Source organism: Pygocentrus nattereri, chromosome 26 (assembly GCF_015220715.1).
Source record: "Pygocentrus nattereri isolate fPygNat1 chromosome 26, fPygNat1.pri, whole genome shotgun sequence".
Lineage (NCBI taxonomy): Eukaryota > Metazoa > Chordata > Actinopteri > Characiformes > Serrasalmidae > Pygocentrus > Pygocentrus nattereri.
In genome coordinates, this window is record NC_051236.1 from 29,987,199 (window position 1) to 30,007,037 (window position 19,839).

The window sequence follows — 19,839 nt, forward strand, 5'->3', positions numbered from 1 at the left end:
TGAACGCCTGTCAGAAGTTGTTAGTTTCTGCAGTAAAACTGTTTCTATGGCTGTGTGTTCCAGGTCCTGCCCTGCTTCTGCACTGTTTCTTTCCACCCTGTTTTTTTCCTCTCTTTTGTTTAGGTAAAGCGAGGGATTAGGGCAGATTTTCCTTCTAAAGTAGTAGTTTGATGGGGCTTTTATCCCCCAGAGCGGTGAAGGCTGCGGAGCTGCAGGATTAGAGCCCCACAAAAGGCCCTGTTGTGTCCAGCCATGGGCTGGAGCAGCGAGGCTGAGAAAAGCAGCAGAAACACAACTGCCAGCTTCAATATGTCAACGTTCGCAGGGTGGAGAGTCGGTCAGTGTTGTTGTTGATTGCCCCAGTGGCACTACAGTTACAGAGGGAGCGAAGGAAGTCAATCAGTACACAGCAATCACTTACACGTTTGACTTAGCTCACTGATTATATTCAGGGTCAGAGGGAAATTCATGCAATTTTTTGTCAAACTCTTTTCAAATACACTCTCAGCCCCCTCTATTGTTCTTCCACTCACAGGTTGAGCTACTAAAAACCATTTCATTATACTTCCATGCACTGGCCACTTTATTAGAAACCCTTATTTTGTACTTTTACTCACTGACCACTTTATCCAAAAACCTTATTTTGGACTTTCACTCACTGGTCACTTTATTAGGTCTGCCTACTTTATAGGTCCACTAAACAGGTGTCCAATTACATACTACAGCCCATTTGATGCTGCACATTTAGCAGCCACCCTCTAAATAAACTAAACACACGACGTACTGTTGCTTCCATATGGTAAAAAAAAACTTCTCCTTGCATCTTGAAATTAAACTACATTTAAAGAGTAAATCTTATAAACCAAAAATTCTCCACAGCCTCCCTCCTTACCTTAAGAATAGCCGAGACATGTTTGGTGTCTGAAGTTTACTTCTTTAATTATTCAGTGGAGATAAACAAAATTCATGATGTACGCATTCACAGTTCTAACAGTGGGGAATAAGCTTTCAGTACTTGTTAGCTACACTGTAGCTCCGATGTAAAACTAAAGAAGCAAACTTTAGACACTGAAGATGTCTTGATTGTCTGAATTCAGGGTGAGGGGGACAGTTCTGTGAATTTTGGCTAAACTGAGTTGAGTCTATCCAGTGTTGAGTTGCAGCCTCTGTTCCAAAGTGCAAACAGAATATATTTTGATTAGATCTTATATTAGATTTTCATTATAATCCGTCTTTGTTTTAGCTGCATGTGCATTAAGTATTCAGGCTTTGAGGGGTTTTGTGTCAAAATTTCAGACTGTCTGAGCTCAAGCTCAGGTCAGGAGTTGCCAGCAGAGCATGTTGCACAAATGCACAGAGGAGTGTGTGTGTGTGTGTACTTGAGCATCTGCATTTGAGTGTGTGCTTGAACCTGCCTCTGTGCACCTGTATATCAGCATGTATACAATATATGTGTGTTCCTGTCCATGTGCAAATGACTGCAGGCTGAAAGCATGCAGTGTGTGTGTGTGTGTGTGTGTGTGTGTGTGTGTGTGTGTGTGTGTGTGTGTGTGTGTGTGTGTGTTTATACATTTTCAGGATAAGATATTCTGACCGCAGTAAGAGAAAACAGCACAAACTCACAGCATATATATATATATATATATACATATATATATTAAATAAAATATATAAAATAATAATAATAATATTATTATTATTATTATTATTATTATTATCATCATCATCATCATCATCATCATCATTATATGGATACATATGATACATATGGTGCATTTCACTCTTACATATAAGATAATTATTTTGAAAAAAGTAGTTGAGATCATGTGAGCTAGTTAGAATAACAAAGTTTGGTGCCAGATGTCTCCTGGAGGCCTCTAGCCAGCTCATAGATTTGCTCAATTTCACCACCAACACATTTGATTTTGCATAATGAAGCACTGATTAGCCAAATCAGGTGTTGGATGATAATTACAATTTATACTATAGGAATTATTTTAGTATTAGTGCTTATCCGGTGAAAAAATGCTTACTGTCCAGATAAATAGCTTCTGGGGTTTTCTGGGGTGCACAGGACTGTATACATATGGAACATATTATTATTACATATATATATATATATATATATATATATATATATATGTAATAATAATTCAGAACAAAACCTGCTATATACAACACGTCTTTTCACAAAACAAGAAAAAACGACATTGTTAACTTTTAGTGTAAGTTAATATAACAAGATTTTATTCCAATCCATTTGTAGCTGGTGTTTTCAAATTATGTCAAGAATTGTGAAATGGCATTGAGCATTATAAGAGGTGTGTGTGTGTGTGTACATATACACATGCATATATGACAAATATTTGAATTACATATATAAAACGCATATAGGCCACATGTATGACCCTTCACCCTGGCATTGTTTTTCTTATTGCTGGAAGGAACAGATGCAACAAGAAACTAAATTGTGGCCACTTCTCTAAAAGTGTAAAGACCAGCCTTTTATTCCAGGTGTGTAATTCTGCAGAGACAGAATAAAAACGTCTGGTTAATAACATGTCTGAAGATTTGCTCCTGGCAAGTTGCTTTCTTGTACTTGTTACAGGAGACCCCGGGTGGCAGTCAAGCTAAAACCATATATCACCGTGATTAATGTCCCGCACACAGGAGCCTCCTGAATTAGCCTCTAATGTAGACTTCAGCTCTTTAAGTAGGCCTATCATAGCAGCGCCTGATTATACGTCTGATTCAGAGCATAAACTCAGAGTCCTCCGGCTTCGCAGGCGCTCAGACACAAACAGCAGCAGCAATTCACAGGAACTTATTGCGCTTGGTTCACTCTCCTATTGAGTCCTGCGTTTTCGCTCATCAGTGAGTAAGCTTGCGCCTTCTTCCCTCCTGATGGAGTGGGTTTCTCATCCTCTCGAGGGGATCAGGTTTTGTTCTGAGGTTCCTCGCGGGAGCGTGCGTCATCTCCCCGAGGAGAGACGGACGGCAAAGTCCTCCAAAGCAGCTTTCAGTGATGGAGTAAAGATCAGAGCAAACGCAGCGGATTGACGCGCGAGAACAACGAGCTAGGCAGCTAAATCCGCGCGCACAGCGCTGACTGTTGGAAATTGGGGGCCAAAAAAAAGGGGGTGGAAGAGGTGACGAGGTGGCGCGCGGGAAAAGGCGCTGCAGCGTCCAGGAGAATGCGCAATGACGCGCATGCGCAGAGGCGCAAAAGCGCAAAAGGCGGCCGCGCGCTGGACTGTAGAGGCTCCTGAAGCTCCCAAAGCTGCTTTAAGGTGGGAGAGAGGGGGGCTCGGGAAGGGGGGGGGCTCACAGGAATTCCTTCTCGCTTTAATTGCTTTAGAAACGGTTCCCACAAAGACACACTGCCCAGATTTGCCTCCCATTTAACTTCTTATTTCCATCGGTTCACAAGTTAATCCGATTTCTGCTTCCAGACTTTAATGCGCAGAGATACAGCGCGTGCACAAAAGACAAGCAGGAGGCATGTGCTGGGGTAGGCCGCAAAACTTTCAGAAATGAAGTTCTTAAATAACTATCTGCTTAGATTCTATTATTATTATTATATTAATATTATTATTATTAGTAGTAGTAGTATTAATATTAATATTATTATTATTATATTAATATTATTATTAGTAGTAGTAGTAGTATTAATATTATTATTATTATTATTATTATTATTATTAATGGTGGTAGTAGTATGGCTATAGTATAATAGGCAATAGACAATTATTAGCCTATTATAGGTAATATGTATAACATAGTATGTATATAAAATGGTCATACAGTAGAGAGATAAAGTCGATGCTTTAGGCGTTTATAAACTCGGAATTTATAAACTGTCACACAATAACATAAATTACTCAAAGCTGTACAGATTTATTTACAAATTCGAGCAGGAAATAAATGAAAACTGCGCCCATCTGTGATGACTATCACCGCCCATCTTCTCAAGAAGTGCAAAATATGCGAGCTTTACATTTAAAAAGGCTACTTCTGCTGCCCTTAATATCAGCCTAAACGGTTTTTCTCGGGAAGAAGAAATCTTTTTCTTTTTTTCCCCCAAAACCTTGAAGAAGAGAAGGGCATTATTGTTTTAATCCTCTTACCACCCGTCATTTTTAGACAGATTTTTTTAGGCTGAGATGGCGTCTTGTCTCCTCAATCCTAACCCTAAATCCTCTGGGAGAGATTGTAAAGGACTGCCATCCGTACGAGTCTCTCTCTCCGGCCTCCTCGCGCTCAGACGCACTGACAGAGAGGAGACGCGCGCGCGTCTGTGAGACAGGTTCACTGTTTTTCAGCCCGGGCTCTTTTTTTTAAAATCGTTGTTTCCCATCATTTAGTGCGGCGAACAGCCCACCCTCGCCGAGAGCTCTGGCTCCGAGAAACTCACTGAGCTTCTCCGGGCTTAAGCACAGTCCAAAGGGGCGATCGCCTAAGCCTTCCACAAGCCCACAAAGATCCTTTTTCCGAAACGGGAAACTCGCGGCATAGTCAGGTTATCTTTAGATGCTCCTCCCCTCCCTCTTAAATGAATGAATGAATGAATGGATGGATGAATGAATGAATGAATGAACGAACGAATATCGCCAACCATGCTTTCTAGGTTTTGTCTTTATTTGGGGTTTCCATGTCCAATCAAGCTTGGCAGATGTGCTCTCATATTTCCAAACAAATTAAAGCTGATTGAAGTGCTGTACTGAATTGAGATGGAAATAAAGTGCAGTACTGAAATAAAATACTGTACTAAAGATTTTTAATCACTGTACTTAAATACTGTACTAAAATAAAGCACTGTAGTGATACAATGTACTGAAATGAAGCACTGTACTGAAATGAAGAAGCACTGTACTGGGCTGCTGTAGGTGCAATAAAATAATGTACTGAAATTCTGTACTGACATGTATTGTACTGAAATAAAGAAGCACTGTACTGAAATAAAGAAGCACTGCACTGCAGCATTATACTGAAGTGAAGCACTGTACCCAGTATAATATAATGTAAGACCCTGCACTGCACTGTACTGATAATAAAGTGCTCTGAAACCTGTTCTTATTGAAACTCTGTACTGAAACACTTCTGAAAGTTCTGTTCCAACGCGAGTGCGTGTACTGAAGAATACTGACACAATACTGAATACTGAAGTACTGTGCTAAACCACTTAACAGCTGTACTGAAACGAAGTGTTATCTGAGGGTCTGTACTGAAGAGCTTCTATGACACATTCCTAAGACATGCATGGTGAACGGCTGTCCTACGTTCTCCACTGAAACGCTGTACTGTGTCACTGCGCTGAATCGCTCTACTGTAGGCTGGAGCGCTGGAGCTCGTGGCGCTTTAAAAGCTGCTGACGGGGAGGGGGCAGGGCACTGAGTGGGGCTGGACCGCGCGCCGGATCACAGATGGACTTCCACTGCCTTCAGCACTCCCACCCACACCAACCTGGACCACTCTAATCAAACGCAGCCTCTTCAACACCGACAGCAAGCTCCTTATTCTCGCGCAGGGAGGAGAGCGGGCTGCAGGTGAGTTCCGTCGCTGCATCACTGCGGCTTTACAGGTTAACTGTGTGCTGCAGAGTCGCCTGTACTCCCCTGTCGGCCACACCGGACTTCAGTGCGCACAGCTGGCCTGAACTGTGGCCTCGGGCGAGTTCACTGCGAGTTCCTCTCTATCTGAATGCCGATGAGAGTTTTCTTCCCCTGTGGTCTCCTGAGTTTCTCCTCTGTGAGAAATAAACGTTTTTCCGTGCTGTCGTCGGTCGTTACGGCAGGTTTTCAAGAGACAACAAGAAGTTTCCGGCGCTTTAAAGTGCGTCCGAGTTTATCTGATTTACTCGCCCGCAGCTCGGCGCGTTTTAAGCCCTCAGGATGAAAACACTGCGTGGGTAAACCGTTTCCTGCGTGTTTGCGGTTCGCGAGGACGAAACTAAAAACAAAACGGACGCAGATTTTTACCGCGCGCGTCCCAACATTACACAGCTGGTTTAACCGAGTTAGTAACCCAAATGATTTCATCTCTCATTCATGAGGTTTGTCATCAAACCCCAGGCGTCGGTGCAGTAACTCCGCACTCCGAGAAGTCACGCGGCTGTGTTTTCTTTTGTTGCACGCTTTAAAAAAATGGCCCTTAAAAGGTTCTTCAGTAACGCCAGTGGTTCTATCCAGAACCCTGAGATCTATAAGAAACGGGTTTGCGCTTCATGGTGATTTAAATGGTTCAGCATGGCTCTGCATTTTACATGATGTCAAGCCTGCAGCAGTAGAAAGACCGAGTTTGGCGCTATGCAGAACCCATTCCACACAGGTTCTACACAGAGCCGACGTTCTCCCTCCGAGTGAAGGAATGTGTCACCGCGCGAGGGAGTAAACAGAAACACAATTAGTGCTAATAAACTGCATGTGCTGCTGCTGCTGCTGCTGCGGGTCGATCCTTCAGCCTGACTCTCGCTCTCAGCACTTCACCAAAAAAGGTCCGAGTGTTCTTTCTAACAGCGCGGATGATCTAAATGATGAGCCAGAGTTCAGATCTGAATTAATGTGGTTTAAGCCCTAAACTAAGTATTACAACGTATTATTTAACGGTGTAATGTAGCTAAATAATTGTTTGATCTTATTTTATGGCATAAATATTAAGACACGTATAGAGACCAGAAATAAAACTGTTTTGGTGCTTTTATAATTCCGTAATAATTCAATATAGTCATATCAAATCGTCTACATTAAGGATCGTAAACTCTTACTGCTCAATTCAATTAACACCACCATTAAACATAACCGATAATAATAATAATAATAATAATAATAATAATAATAATAATAATAATAATAATATATAATAATAATAATAATAATAATAATAATAATTAATGTTATGTGTATTTGTTTAGCCGGACTGCGCAGTGTGTGTGTGTGTGTGTTCGTGATCAGCGCTGAGGCATAAAACAAAAACATGCGATCATCTTTATGAAATAATTTTCTAAACATGTGACCGAGAATGAGGGAAAATCTCACCTAAATACTCAAATGATGACCCTGAACTTTAACCGGGTGAACCTGAGCAGCTCTGATCAGTCAGCCTGCAGTCCGAGATGCGCTCCTCTCACATCACACACGCGCAACTGGCGTTTTAAAGGAGATCCGTTTATTTCTGGTGTTTGTGCAGAATCGTCGCCTATTGAACGCGCTGTATTAGTAATGCATTAAGACTGAATGAGCCAGCGAGCAGGACCGTTTCTCTCCACTGCAGGGAGCCAGAAAGAAACGAGCTTAGTGTCGTAGATTACACGCGCTGGGAAACTGCGCTGCACAGCAAACGTCTCCAGAGTTAACAGCGGCAGCGACACCGCGTTCGAGCTGCTGTGTCGCTTTAACCAAACACACGTTCACCTGCCGCACGCACAGCGAATTCCCACCACCTCGTGCACACCTGCGCCCCTCAACTAACACACCAACAAACACGCCCACCGGGCTGACTTACTGCGTTCATACACGACCCCCTGGACTTAACTAACCTCAGAGCTAGTCCTTCAGAGCGGTTTGGGGAAACGATCCGATCTACAGAAACTTACCAGAACAGTTCACAGTGACGGTGATAGGAACCAGACGTCCACCTCCAAAAGCCCAGTCACAGAAAGACTTCGCATGAAGCGGTTATGAATGCAGTGCGCGATGTTCACAGTAGCTTTGAAAAGGTTTTGGTCTATTTTTTTGTCAGCGTAATCCACGGTGGCAGGGCGCGTGCAGGGCACTGGGAGAAAACTTACCGATTACACCATCATCAGCGATAAAGACCCAGAAGGCATGTAGGCTCCCTGGTTGTGGGGTACTGTAAATGGCTGTATCTGTGTTGTAGACTATCAGGTCAGTACGCATCTCTACAAGTGAAGCAATTCAACCGCCTGAATCTTTTTGGTGACATCTAAATGATTCCACTGTGCTGAAATTCTGAAAATCGGTGGATTTCCCCTTTAATGGCGAGGACCTGCTGGCGAGTTGTATCACTTTCCTCTGAACCCTAAAAACCAGCCACTGCAACACTGCCGTGGTTACTGAGTGAGATTTAAAAGGGGTAAACGAAACCCGTAAGAGGTGATATAACACAACAAGAGCTCACTGAAGGAGGGAGGCGTTAATCGATTTATTATAAACGATTTATTATGCAATTATTTATCTTATTATCCGAGAACTATGTGACTACTCAGCAACTACGATGGATGATACAGTAACTACCATGAAGTATTCAGTAACCAATGTTTATTTTATAATTACTATGAATGATTCAGTATCACCTTTAAAACTAATGTGTGTGTAAGTTATGTTTTACTACTAGTTCTTCGGTTAGAGCTAAATTATTAAATAACTACTAATCATTCAATTAGGATCCACATACAGAGTGAGTTTAAGGGGTTAATCCAGCGCTGTGTTAGTTTTTGCCCATTTTACTGTGTGATCTCTCTGATTATGTGCACTGTGTGTGTTAGTCTCACATCCCCCAGTGCCCCCCACACACCCGCTCACTGTAAGCAGGTTTGTTTACAGGTTTCAGTGCTCTAACCTCCCCCTCTCTCTCTCTCTCTCTCTCTCTCTTTCTCTCTCTCTCTCTCTCTCTACACCTTTACCTCTATCCCTCTCTGTCCTCAGCTGACCTTCGCCATGCAGCATTACGGGGTGAACGGCTACTCTCTGCACGCCATGAACTCATTGAGCGCCATGTACAACCTCCACCAGCAGGCGGCGCAGCAGGCACAACACGCGCCGGACTACCGGCCCTCAGTGCACGCTCTCACCCTCGCAGAGAGACTGGCCGGTAAGAGAGGTCATGCACGTTGGCAAGAAGGGTAGGGGTACCTTTAGATGTTCGAATGCATCACAGGGATTATTTGGCGAGCAGTCTTACTCTAAATGGTCTCTGAAGACGGAGAAAAGACTGTTTTCCAGACTGTTACTACTGTTTGTACTATGTGACAAACCTTTGTCCTCCGTCATGCAGTGTCCGCACACAGAAACCACACAAGCAGGTCTTTTTGAGATTACTAAACAGTGCGGCACAGTTGATGATTTAGACTAAGGCTAGTCAGTGAGGTAAACTTCAGACACCATGCGTGTCTTGGCTGATCACCTATGTTTGGTTTAAAGGAGAAAATGGGAAATTCGAGTTTTGGCCAAATGATCACTTTAAACACATGATGGCGATCAGTTAGAGAAAGAGATGCAATGATAATATATTTAGGCCCAGCTTTTTAAAATAATGCATTGATCCTTAATACATTTTAGGAATAGAATTGTCCCTACGGCTGTAGGTTTTGAGGTCTAGAGGGGGATTTGTTTTGGAGCTTCTAGTGCAGTTAGTCTTCATCCAGCTAAAGTTGGAAGAGTTTGAACTCTGATACAATTTCAGAGTTTGTCTGTTTATCATATGATTGGTCTCTTGAACCATTTACACTATTTGGCAGTCGCACTTACCCAGAGCGACTTCTAGTTTGATCATTTTACACAGGCAGTGTTAGGAGTCTTGCCCAAGGACTCTTATTGGTGTAGTGTAGGGTGTTTACCCAGGCGCGGATTGAACCAGTCTACAGCGTAAAAGGCAGAGGTGTTACCCACCACACTAACCAACCACACAACCTGGCCATCACAACCAATATGGCAAGTTATAATTTCTGATAATAATCAGAAATTGTTTAATAAATTGTCATATATAATGATTTCTGATTGAGGTGGCATATCCATATCCATATAAGAAGGGATAGGTATAAAAATACATTCAATTAGATTTTTTTCCAGCACAGTTTCATGTGCTGTCATGGGCTCATGAAGTTGAGTTTGAGTTTTTGTTTAGTAAGTACACTCTGAAAAATACAAAATGTACAAAAATATACAAAAGAAAAATATGAGAAGAAATCTCATATGAGCTATGTGATAAAAGGATGAATCATAAAACAGCTGTGAAAACTGATGTACAGCATATTAAAAAAGCTGTATTTTCTGTTCTAACGGCTGGACATTCTCAGACATCATCCTGGAGGCCCGTTACGGTTCTCAGCACAGGAAGCAGCGCAGGAGCCGCACGGCCTTCACCGCTCAGCAGCTGGAGGCACTGGAGAAAACCTTCCAGAAAACACACTACCCTGACGTGGTGATGAGGGAGCGACTCGCCATGTGCACCAATCTGCCTGAGGCTCGAGTACAGGTACACATAGTGGGACGTGGACCATTAGACTGATATGCAATCAGTGATTTACCACATGTGTGTTCATTTATTTCTGTTCACAATTAATTAGTCAGTATATTCTAAAAAATTGTCATAATAAACAAAGTATTTTACTAAGTTAATTCAATATATTTAAAAGCAAATTTTATGTTACGACTATTAAAGCTGCACTATGTAAGATTTGGGGCTTTGGAGCCCTCTCTGGTAGGAGTGTGTAATTGCACACAACATGCAGAAGAGCATTTCTTTGTAACTTTGGCTGTGCTTTCCACCCTTTCCCCCGAGCACATGAATCTGATGATTCAAGCGCGTTGAAAGAGTATTCAAAAAGTATTCAGTAAAAACCCGGTGGCGTATGTGTCCTGTGTATAGTCTTCATCAGTATTCATCAGTATTCATCAAAGGTTGATTTTGCATTATACATAACTATTATTTCAGGCTTTACAGGGTGACCCATAACCACGCACATACTTTTAACCAAACAATCTTACGTAGTGCAGCTTTAATTAGAATTTCCTTTCACAACATGTACTTCTCTATTAAATGTGCTACTTTACCACAAAACATCACCTGAATGACGAATGTTTCCATTTGCAACATAAAGCAACGTTACCACAATTTCAATGCAGAATATTATGTTATAATGTTTTATATTTTCAAAATTTAATTACCATTTACAATTTTTTCTTGTGCTAGGTGTGGTTTAAAAACAGGCGGGCGAAATTCCGTAAGAAGCAGCGCAGCCTGCAGAAAGAGCAGCTCCAGAGACAGAAGGAGGCGGGGGCTGATGCAGGCCAGGAGGCAGAGAAAGGAGAAGCCCCACCCACAACCACATCAGAGTCCCAAACACCTCCTCCTTCCTTGTCAGAAGGAACTCCCACTCTAACTGCAGGTGAGCTCACTGAGGAGGTGAACGTGACCTCACCTGAGCAGTCGGGGGTGGAGTCAGGAGCAGAGGATTTGACTGACAGAGAGGACGAGCCGCCGTGTTTCGGAGGGGAGGTGAAAGCAGCCGGCCAACAGTTACCTGGTGAGAGTTCGCCATCCTGCAAGCCACCGAGTCCAAAATCAGGTATGTTTAAAGAAAGATTTATTAATGAAAGGGAATGCATCATAGTTCATTCTAAATTACATGTGATTTCTTTCATAAAATAATTTTTAATAAAAAAGAAAGTTCCCACATATAGCTTATTTTTCACTCCCCAGTCCATAAAATGGACAGTAAGCTCCAAAAACAGCCCATTTCTCTTTTATCAACTATGGCCACATTTACCTATCAGCAGTTTAGCCCCACCTATTACTGTTTGAAGTGATGCAGAGTGTTGTTCCTGCAGACAGTCTAGAGTTACTAGAGTGGAAGATGTGAGAAAACGATTAAACATTGTGCTGTTCCAGTCTGTTGGGAAGCAATTTGATCACTGAAGCCTTTTAAAGGGTCCGCACTTCTGAAAGGAGTGGTGGAAGTTTTTTTTTTATTATTCAGCAAGTAAATAGGAACCACACAATAAGATATACAAGAAAAGATATTTATAAGCTGATTTCTTGTAGAGTATATGATGCCTTACTTTCACTCCACAAATCAACAAAACACATCATTTGACCAGGGTGTCTTCAAACACTCGCATACAGCAGCATATGATAAAAGAACACTTTAACCTCAACTCTCAGATCATTTAGTATATATCAGAGCTTGTAGGCCATGTTTACATTAAATACTTTTGCTCACTTCCAATTTTGTTCTCATATTTGATCTTTTTGCTGTGATGGCTTAGTGTAAAGACACCTTTGCCCTGAAAGGATCAGCTTGCACACATTTTATCATCTGCTGCTGTTGTTAAGTATTGCTGAAATGCCCTTGACACTTGATATTGACCACATATGCATGGTGCACTGATGTGTGATGTAAAAGAAAACACTCATTCGGACAGTTCTTACTGTGGTCCCGTGACCAAGTAACACATATGCAAAGTGGCTCAGATCTGATTTTAAAAGAACAATGTTCACACAGCTCTGAAATCACATCTGTGTCACATTTATATATAATATAATAATTATGCTACTCCAATCCTGTAATGTGAATTTAAAGTGCATTTGTATATATTCATCTGTTTTTACTATTAACAACTGTATATTGTACAATACTGTGTCCAAAAGTGAGCTACACTGTTAGAAGCCATTTATCCAAACAGCGAGTGTGTTTTTGCCAGAAAAAACACTATATTGTTTATCTGTATCTGTTCTAATGCAAAGCAATAAATATATAAATATCAAGAATTTCTTGTTTTCAAAAAAAGCAGCTGATATGTCTTGAGCTGGTTAGAAGAGCATAAGCTTGGTTTCAGGGTTCTCCTCAGTGCTCCCAGCCATCACATGAATATTTTGAATGTAGTCATATCTCAGCTTAATTGAATTAAGCACTTCTGTTTTTACTTTTTTTCCACAATCTTTTAAAATTAAATTTTCTCAGGTGCCTAAAACATTTGCACAGTACTGTAAATATGCATAGAATTAAATAAATGACATATTGCTCAAGATATATTATAGCTTTTATCAGCTAGCAGCTAACGTCAGAAGTCAATAGCAATCTGACAGAAGTGATAATACTTTAAAAAAAAGAGTATTCCAGTTTTTTATTATATAATATAATCTGTGTTTTTCCCTTCCAGACTCTCCTCTCAGCTCCCCATCCCTGCCGTCCTCCAGCGGGGTCAGCGGCAGCGGTTTGGCTCAGAGTAACTCCTACGCCTCGTCTCCACTCAGCCTCTTCCGTCTGCAGGAGCAGTTCCGCCAGCATATGGCTGCCACCAACAACCTGGTGCACTACCCGTCCTTCGACATGGCCTCCCCCTCCTCACTACCCTACCTGGGCATGAGCGTAAACATGGCCGCCCCACTGGGGTCACTGCAGTGCCAGTCCTACTACCAGTCCCTGTCACAGGCCCAGCAGATGTGGAGCAGCCCTTTGCTTCAGGCCACAGGAACGCTACCCAGTATTAACAGCAAAACAACCAGCATTGAAAACCTGCGCATGAGGGCCAAACAGCATGCAGCTTCACTTGGCCTGGACACATTACCCAACTGACCACAGCAGACAGACACTAATCATCTACGTACAAGGATTGAATGCTACTTGTCTGAAGGAAGGACTGGCTCCTGTGTTACTTTGGTCTGATTTAAGCACTATATGTCATTTTGGACACTTTACTCCAGTGCAGCTAACACGACAAGTTCATCATAGTATTGGAACTGGATGCTGCTACACTAAAAACGTAGGACTGGTTTCTGCACTAAGCTGTTGTCACAGCTGTGTGGACTTTCCCAACGCCATTTTCTTCCCTGGGGGACATGCAAAAATCTGAGGTTATCTGGCATCGGAGGGAACATACAGTCTATTGAACATCTAGCTAGCTAATGTTGGCTAGGGGCAGGTCCTTCAACGCTTCTTTCAGAAAGAAGATACCACAGCGTTCACTCTCGTCCTTCATTAGCTCACGATTTCACACTTGGCAGATGTGCAGGGTTATAGTTCGCCTATATAAACTCAGCACCGAGCAAAATTTACCTCTGAAGTCGGCGTCATGCCCATATTTGGAACTCCAGGTCCTAAATCTGATGTGTTTTGCCGTACATACGTTTTTTTAAGGTCAGACAACAAGAAAGAGTTGAATTATGAATATTGATACACGCAAGCTAACTGTGCGCTAAAATTCACACCAAAAGATTGGCAACTGCAGTAAGTAGTTAAGCAGTAGTTAAGCTGCTTTAGCAGCAATAGACTACAGGTTGAGTAGCTGGTGTTGTTACAGTATGATGTTGAAGCTTAGTAGTAATGTTAATTCATTGCGTTAGCCTAGTGTTAGCTTGCTTGTAGCATGTGCGTAGCATCATTCGTATTTTGAATGCTAAATGACCTCGTTTTTCAGAAGATGCAGTGGGGGAGAAATGTATGCAAGACAAAACATGTCGGTTTTGGGACATTTTTTGGGGCAAGACAAATTCAGAGGTCTATTGATTGCTAATGGAAGCCAATTCCTATTATCAGTTCTGGCAATATTTCCATTGTGATCTATATTATATATATATAGATTTTTTTTTCCATCTTATCTTGGACACTCTACCCAACTGACTCCAGAGCAGTTAACAGAGGCAAGAACTACAAATTCATCTCAGCACTGCAGTTGAATGCTGGTTTCTGCCGTCTGAAATCAGCTCATCTCCATGATCTCACAGTTGAGCATCTACATACCCGCCCTGCTGAATGGAGGGCCTCAATGCCCTCAATTGAAATAAGCATTTTTTTTAATGTGTTTGAGCCAAGCATTAGTTTAGAAGCTGTCAAACAACTGCATATCTGTATTTTACCCATGCACACCTACTGCAGAACGCTGACATTTCTAAAACAATCCAAAAAGCCATTCAACTGACTCTGTAAATACACGACAGTGTTTCAGTGCCAAGAATTTCAGAAGGACACTTCACTTACTCGTTTATTCTGTCACTTTGTGGATGTTTTCTGATGTAAGTGACAAACTGGGACGTATCACAGACCACAGACAGAAAAAAAACAAAGAAGAATCTTAACCTAAATGGACTAAAGTAACAGTGTATGATAATCCTAAATGTTCTTGTATTATGTTATGTAGATATTTCCATTTTGGACTTTTCTCTGGATTGTTTACGTAAATGTGAATAACTTATCTGTGAGATGCAAGGGAATAAACCACATATATGAAATGCATTGGTAACAAATTTAAATGTTTGATTTGATTACTTTCTTTTGGTGAATGGATCTGCTACATGTCTTCTTAAAAATCAAGAGGCCAAAAAGGGTTCTTTGCAGCAATGCCATAAAAGAACCACATTTGGGTACCTGAAGAGCCATTCAGTAGATTTTTAAAGAATCATGTTTGTGGGTGACGTGTGACAGCAAAGAACCTTCTAAAAGTAATGTTCTATGAGTTTTCTATACTAATGAACCGTACATCCTAGCTAAGAACCATTTGGGGTATTTATTGTTGAGACTGTTCAGCGCTGACTCAGGAATCAAGGTCAGCAGGAACCCATCTTCCTCTGGGCCGCACCACATTCATTGTAAATACATTACAAATACATGAAGTCACCTTCTGCCCATGTGCCTTGTGATGATGCGTTCAGACGGTTGTTATAAATTTGTGAATTTCCAAGTTTACCACAATCACTTCACGCCACACAAGATAATACAAGATAAACCTGGGCAAGTTTCAAGGTACCCTTTTACCAACCATTGTGTATCACCAGCTTGTGTGTTCTCTGATACCACAGAGAACTGTGGACCAAACTAACATTGGTTCATCCCAATTGTTCATGTGATGAATTTCCATGCAACTGTTACAAAACAATTTGTAGGCGTATCGATTTCTTACCTTTAATCTCACAAGATCTCGAAGCAACAGACTAATCTAAATACTGTACCAAGTCAGTTGTAAATATGTCGGTGCTTCTGAAAGCAACACCAAACAGACTTCCATAGACCTCTGAGGATCTGCCATCATTTTGGAGTTCAAGTGGTAGACTAATCAGCAGCTAGGGCCAAGATGGACCATTTTTACTGGCAGTTATTTAATATTGGTTGCTAACTGATAGGGTCTGCCTAGTCACTGCAGAGCTGCTTAACATTACAATCATTTACACACTTTATTATACAGAAATCGCATGTCATTGAAACTTCTCGTTAAAATATCACTTGTTTGAGTTTATCACTAATGGTCACAACTTCAGTTTCCTTGTGGTAACTCAACCATTTAAGTCTATAGAAAAAATTATGCATGAGGTATGTTGCCTTGCAATGCCAGCAATACAGGCCTACACACACAAACATTCAAAAGTTTGGTGTTTCATATTAACTGCTGTTATTGTACTCAAAGTTAGCATATAGAGTGGACGTTTATCAAAATACTATAATCTTGATATCTATAATATTTTAAGTTTTTGAGGCTCAATGAAAAGTGATCATATAATAATTGACATTTTCTGCTTGCAATTCAAGACTTGACTCCATATTTCAAACATGAGCAATTCTGGATGGTAATTTTAATGTAACTGCATTACTGATGTTTTAATTATTATGGCATCATAAATAGCTGCAGTGGATACATCTAAAATTTCTTCTTCTTTACAGCTTCCCGGTGAAAGTGGAAATCTGGAAAGTTGTAGAGTAGCAACAGAATCATTTCATACATTGGTTTTTATTCCACTGAAATCTCACACTTCTGAGTTTTGATCCCAAACATTTAATGCTAGTATGTACTGTTTGCATGATAAATAGATAAACAGCTAAATAAATACTTGCCAGTGACTGTACTATTTAATACTGCAACAAGTTTACCAGGACCGTCTGAATACACCACTAGATGCACTAGAAACACCCTGATTGAGGGATACATTTATATTACATTCATGAGCTTGCTCACTATAACTCACCTTGTTTGCGCCATATGGCAGGGCTACTGAGTGCTGCCCATTAAAATATCCATGCAAACATGACCATGCAACAAACACAATGCTCTCTGTCCAGCCCCAAAGCCCCCTCTGCTGTCTCTCACACACACACACACGGAGCCCGCCACCACTCAATAACTAATCCACACTGAAGTGAATGAAGCACAATGACAGAAACATAGCAACCAAACATGCTCTCACACCAACATCACCACACACACACACACACACACACACCCTGCGCACCTCCGCATGTCTAAGGTTTGGCAGCTCTGAGAGCGAGGGCTCTGGCATAAGGAGATTACTGTGGCTCCAGATACTGATGGATTAAGTAGAGAAGAAAGAGTGAATGGGGTTAGATAATGAAAAGGTCTTTGCAGTCACCAAAGTTCAGACACCTGTTACACTCCCCATACACCCCCCCCCAAACACACACACACACACACACACACACACAATCACACCATTCTCTCTGACTTAACCCAGTTGTCCTAAATGTATGAGAAAACTGAGCTCATTTATTTATTACACTTTCAGTGCCGTTTTCCTTTGTCTGTTTGCATTTATTCACAAACATGAATACAAACATCATACAGCAGCTTGCATTAAATTGAAGTCTTAAACTTCTAGTCGCTAATGCATTAAGAAGCCTAGGTACAATGTGTATTTGTTGCACGCTGAATGCTGTTTCTATTATCAATGTGTATGTTACAACCAAACTCAAAGTTATCATATATAATATGAGAAGGGCAATCGTGGTGGCTGTAATACAGCACTGTTTTGAAGCATGTAAATAACTCATAGTAGGAGCTAGCTGGGCTAAAGTACCACCGCCACATGGCGGGGTTAGCTTTTTAACATTTTTAACAAGTTTACAAGTACGCGTCCAAAGTAAACAATGGGCTTTATTCATTAATAATCATTCTAAGTTTTCTTATACATATTCTAGAGAAACATCCTAAGAAAAGGTCTACCTGTTCAGAGTCATGACGTTCGTAAACCGCAGACCTATGTGCTCGAGTGTGTGCAGATTCTGCTCTTACCTAAGAACAAATCGTACATAATAAAACGTCAATGAATGTAAATGGGTTTTAAAAAGAAATTTCTTTTTTCTTTCAAGCGGTTGGTGAATGAGGCCCAATGAGAGACTCCATATCCTCTTATATATATATATATATATATATATATATATATATATATATATATATATATATATTCAATACAGCTAATTTTTTGAAAGTTTTTATGCACAGATTCAATCAAAAAAAATAAAAATACACTCACCTGCCACTTTATTAGGTTGGACCCCCTTTTGCCTTCAGAACTGCCTTAATTCTTCGTGGCAGACTTTCAACAAGGTGTTGGAAACGTTCCTCAGAGATGTTGGTTGGTTATTTGAGTTCCTGTTGCCTTTCTATCATCTGGAACCAGTCTGCCCATTCTCCTCTGACCTCTCACATCAACAAGGCATTTTCATCCACACAACTGACCGCTCACTGGATATTTCCTCTTTTTCGGACCGTTCTCTGTAAACCCTAGAGATGGTTGTGTGTGAAAATCCCAGCAGATCAGCAGTTTCTGAAATACTCAGACCAGCCCGTCTGACACCAACAACCACGCCACGTTCAAAGCCCCTTAAATCCCCTTTATTCCCCGTTCTGATGCTCGGTCTGCACTTCAGCAGCTCTACATGCCTAAACACACTGAGTTGCTACCGTGTGATTGGCTGATTAGCTATTTGTGTTAACAAGCAAATGAACTGTACCTAATAAAGTGGCCGTGAGTGTGTGTGTCATGTGAATACACCATGTTTTAAAATCGTGCTATTTGGTTATGCCATCTACCTTCTGGGTAAAAAAACAGAACTGCCAATTGGTTGTGCCCACATTTTGGTTTTTGCTCAATTTTTGCTTTGCACTTTGTACTTAAAGAATATGGACATTATCAAGTCAAGATCAGTTACAAACAAATAAAAAGGGGAAATAATTCAAACTAATTTGTAAAGATGTTAGCTCCAATATGCATACAGTCATGAGAGCACTTAATATGCATGTGTGCACTTAAGTATCTGAATGCAACCTGCACTGCACTCTTAATGTGTGTGTGTGTGTGTGTGTGTGTGTGTGTGTGTGTGTGTGTGTGTGTGTGTGTGTGTGTGTGTGGTGTTAAGCTGCTGAGCTCTTTGATGTGTATCAGGGTTGTGCGTTTTTAAAGGGATTTTGCCAGTTGACAGCTGGGTGAATATGTGGAGGAATTGTGATGGCAGCGAGGCTGAAGAATGCTGGGAACAGGATTAGGATCATATTCTGCCAGTGGCTGCTGTCACTTCATCAATGGGCTCAGGTTCCTCAGAGACAGCTCCCCTTTACTGCACAGTTAAAACCTTTAGTGGCTCCATAAAGAGGGAGAAGTGTGTGTGTGTGTGTGTGTGTGTGTGTGTGTGGGGTGGGGGGTGATTTTTTGTTCTAGCTTTGCTGAGAGGGTGTTAAGTGAGGAGGTCAGAACGTGCCAGAGAGAAAAAAATTTGGCACTCTGCATCAAGAAGAGTTAAACACAACAAGAATAGTTTGGCCAAAAATCTAATTTACCCAATCAAACCCTTTACCACAGATGTAGTGGATCAGCCAAGACATGTTCGGTGTCTGAAATTTGCTTCTTTAGGTGTGTCTTGGAACTACAAGTGATGTAAGTTTATACCCCACCAACAAGCACTGTGTAAACAAAATCAACACACACTGCCAACCCAACCCAAGCCATAATTCCTTATGTGGTTTCTGACACTGTATGACAAAGTTATCAATACAAAAAGCTTCACAGAAGTAAAATTTGACATTTAAGCAAGTACGTTGTTGGTATGTTGGAACTCTCTACTCTAAAGGCTATATGAATTTGTTCAACCCATATTATAGACATTTATGGTAAATATCACAAAATATATCCCTGCTAGAAACAGCACAGGCCAGCAGGCCTGGTCAAGGGCAAAATCAGCATATTGCTGTTGTCGGATCAAAACCTCACATCTCCAAAATGAGAACTTTACAGGAGAAGGAAAAACATACTCTACATTTTTCCAGGTAATTCCAGGTCTGTTGGTCCATTCAACATGTAATGTGCATACAATGTATAGGA

At 41.1% G+C, this 19,839-nt stretch overlaps 1 protein-coding gene across 2 annotated transcripts; it reads left to right on the forward strand.

The window, feature by feature from the left end:
• The first annotated feature begins 5,404 nt into the window (after window positions 1–5,404).
• On the forward strand, window positions 5,405–14,998 carry dmbx1b (diencephalon/mesencephalon homeobox 1b). 2 transcript variants are annotated; one of them, XM_017715577.2, is made up of 5 exons: window positions 5,405–5,546; window positions 8,664–8,829; window positions 10,034–10,212; window positions 10,930–11,305; window positions 12,900–14,998. In XM_017715577.2, the coding sequence occupies exons 2-5, from the start codon at window positions 8,676–8,678 to the stop codon at window positions 13,313–13,315; spliced, it is 1,125 nt and encodes a 374-aa protein (XP_017571066.1). In that variant the 5' UTR covers window positions 5,405–5,546; window positions 8,664–8,675; the 3' UTR covers window positions 13,316–14,998. The 2 variants fall into 2 exon arrangements, with proteins under 2 accessions (XP_017571066.1, XP_037390727.1); XM_037534830.1 differs by having other exon boundaries at window positions 8,664–8,827; window positions 10,017–10,212.
• Window positions 14,999–19,839: the final 4,841 nt, after the last annotated feature.

Coding starts and splice junctions, on each gene's coding strand:
- dmbx1b (XM_037534830.1), top strand. CDS start 8,676: ATGCAGCATTACGGGGTGAACGGCTACTCTCTGCACGCCATGAACTCA. Junction 10,213..10,929: donor TGCCTGAGGCTCGAGTACAG/GTACACATAGTG, acceptor TTCTTGTGCTAG/GTGTGGTTTAAAAACAGGCG. Junction 11,306..12,899: donor GCCACCGAGTCCAAAATCAG/GTATGTTTAAAG, acceptor TTTCCCTTCCAG/ACTCTCCTCTCAGCTCCCCA.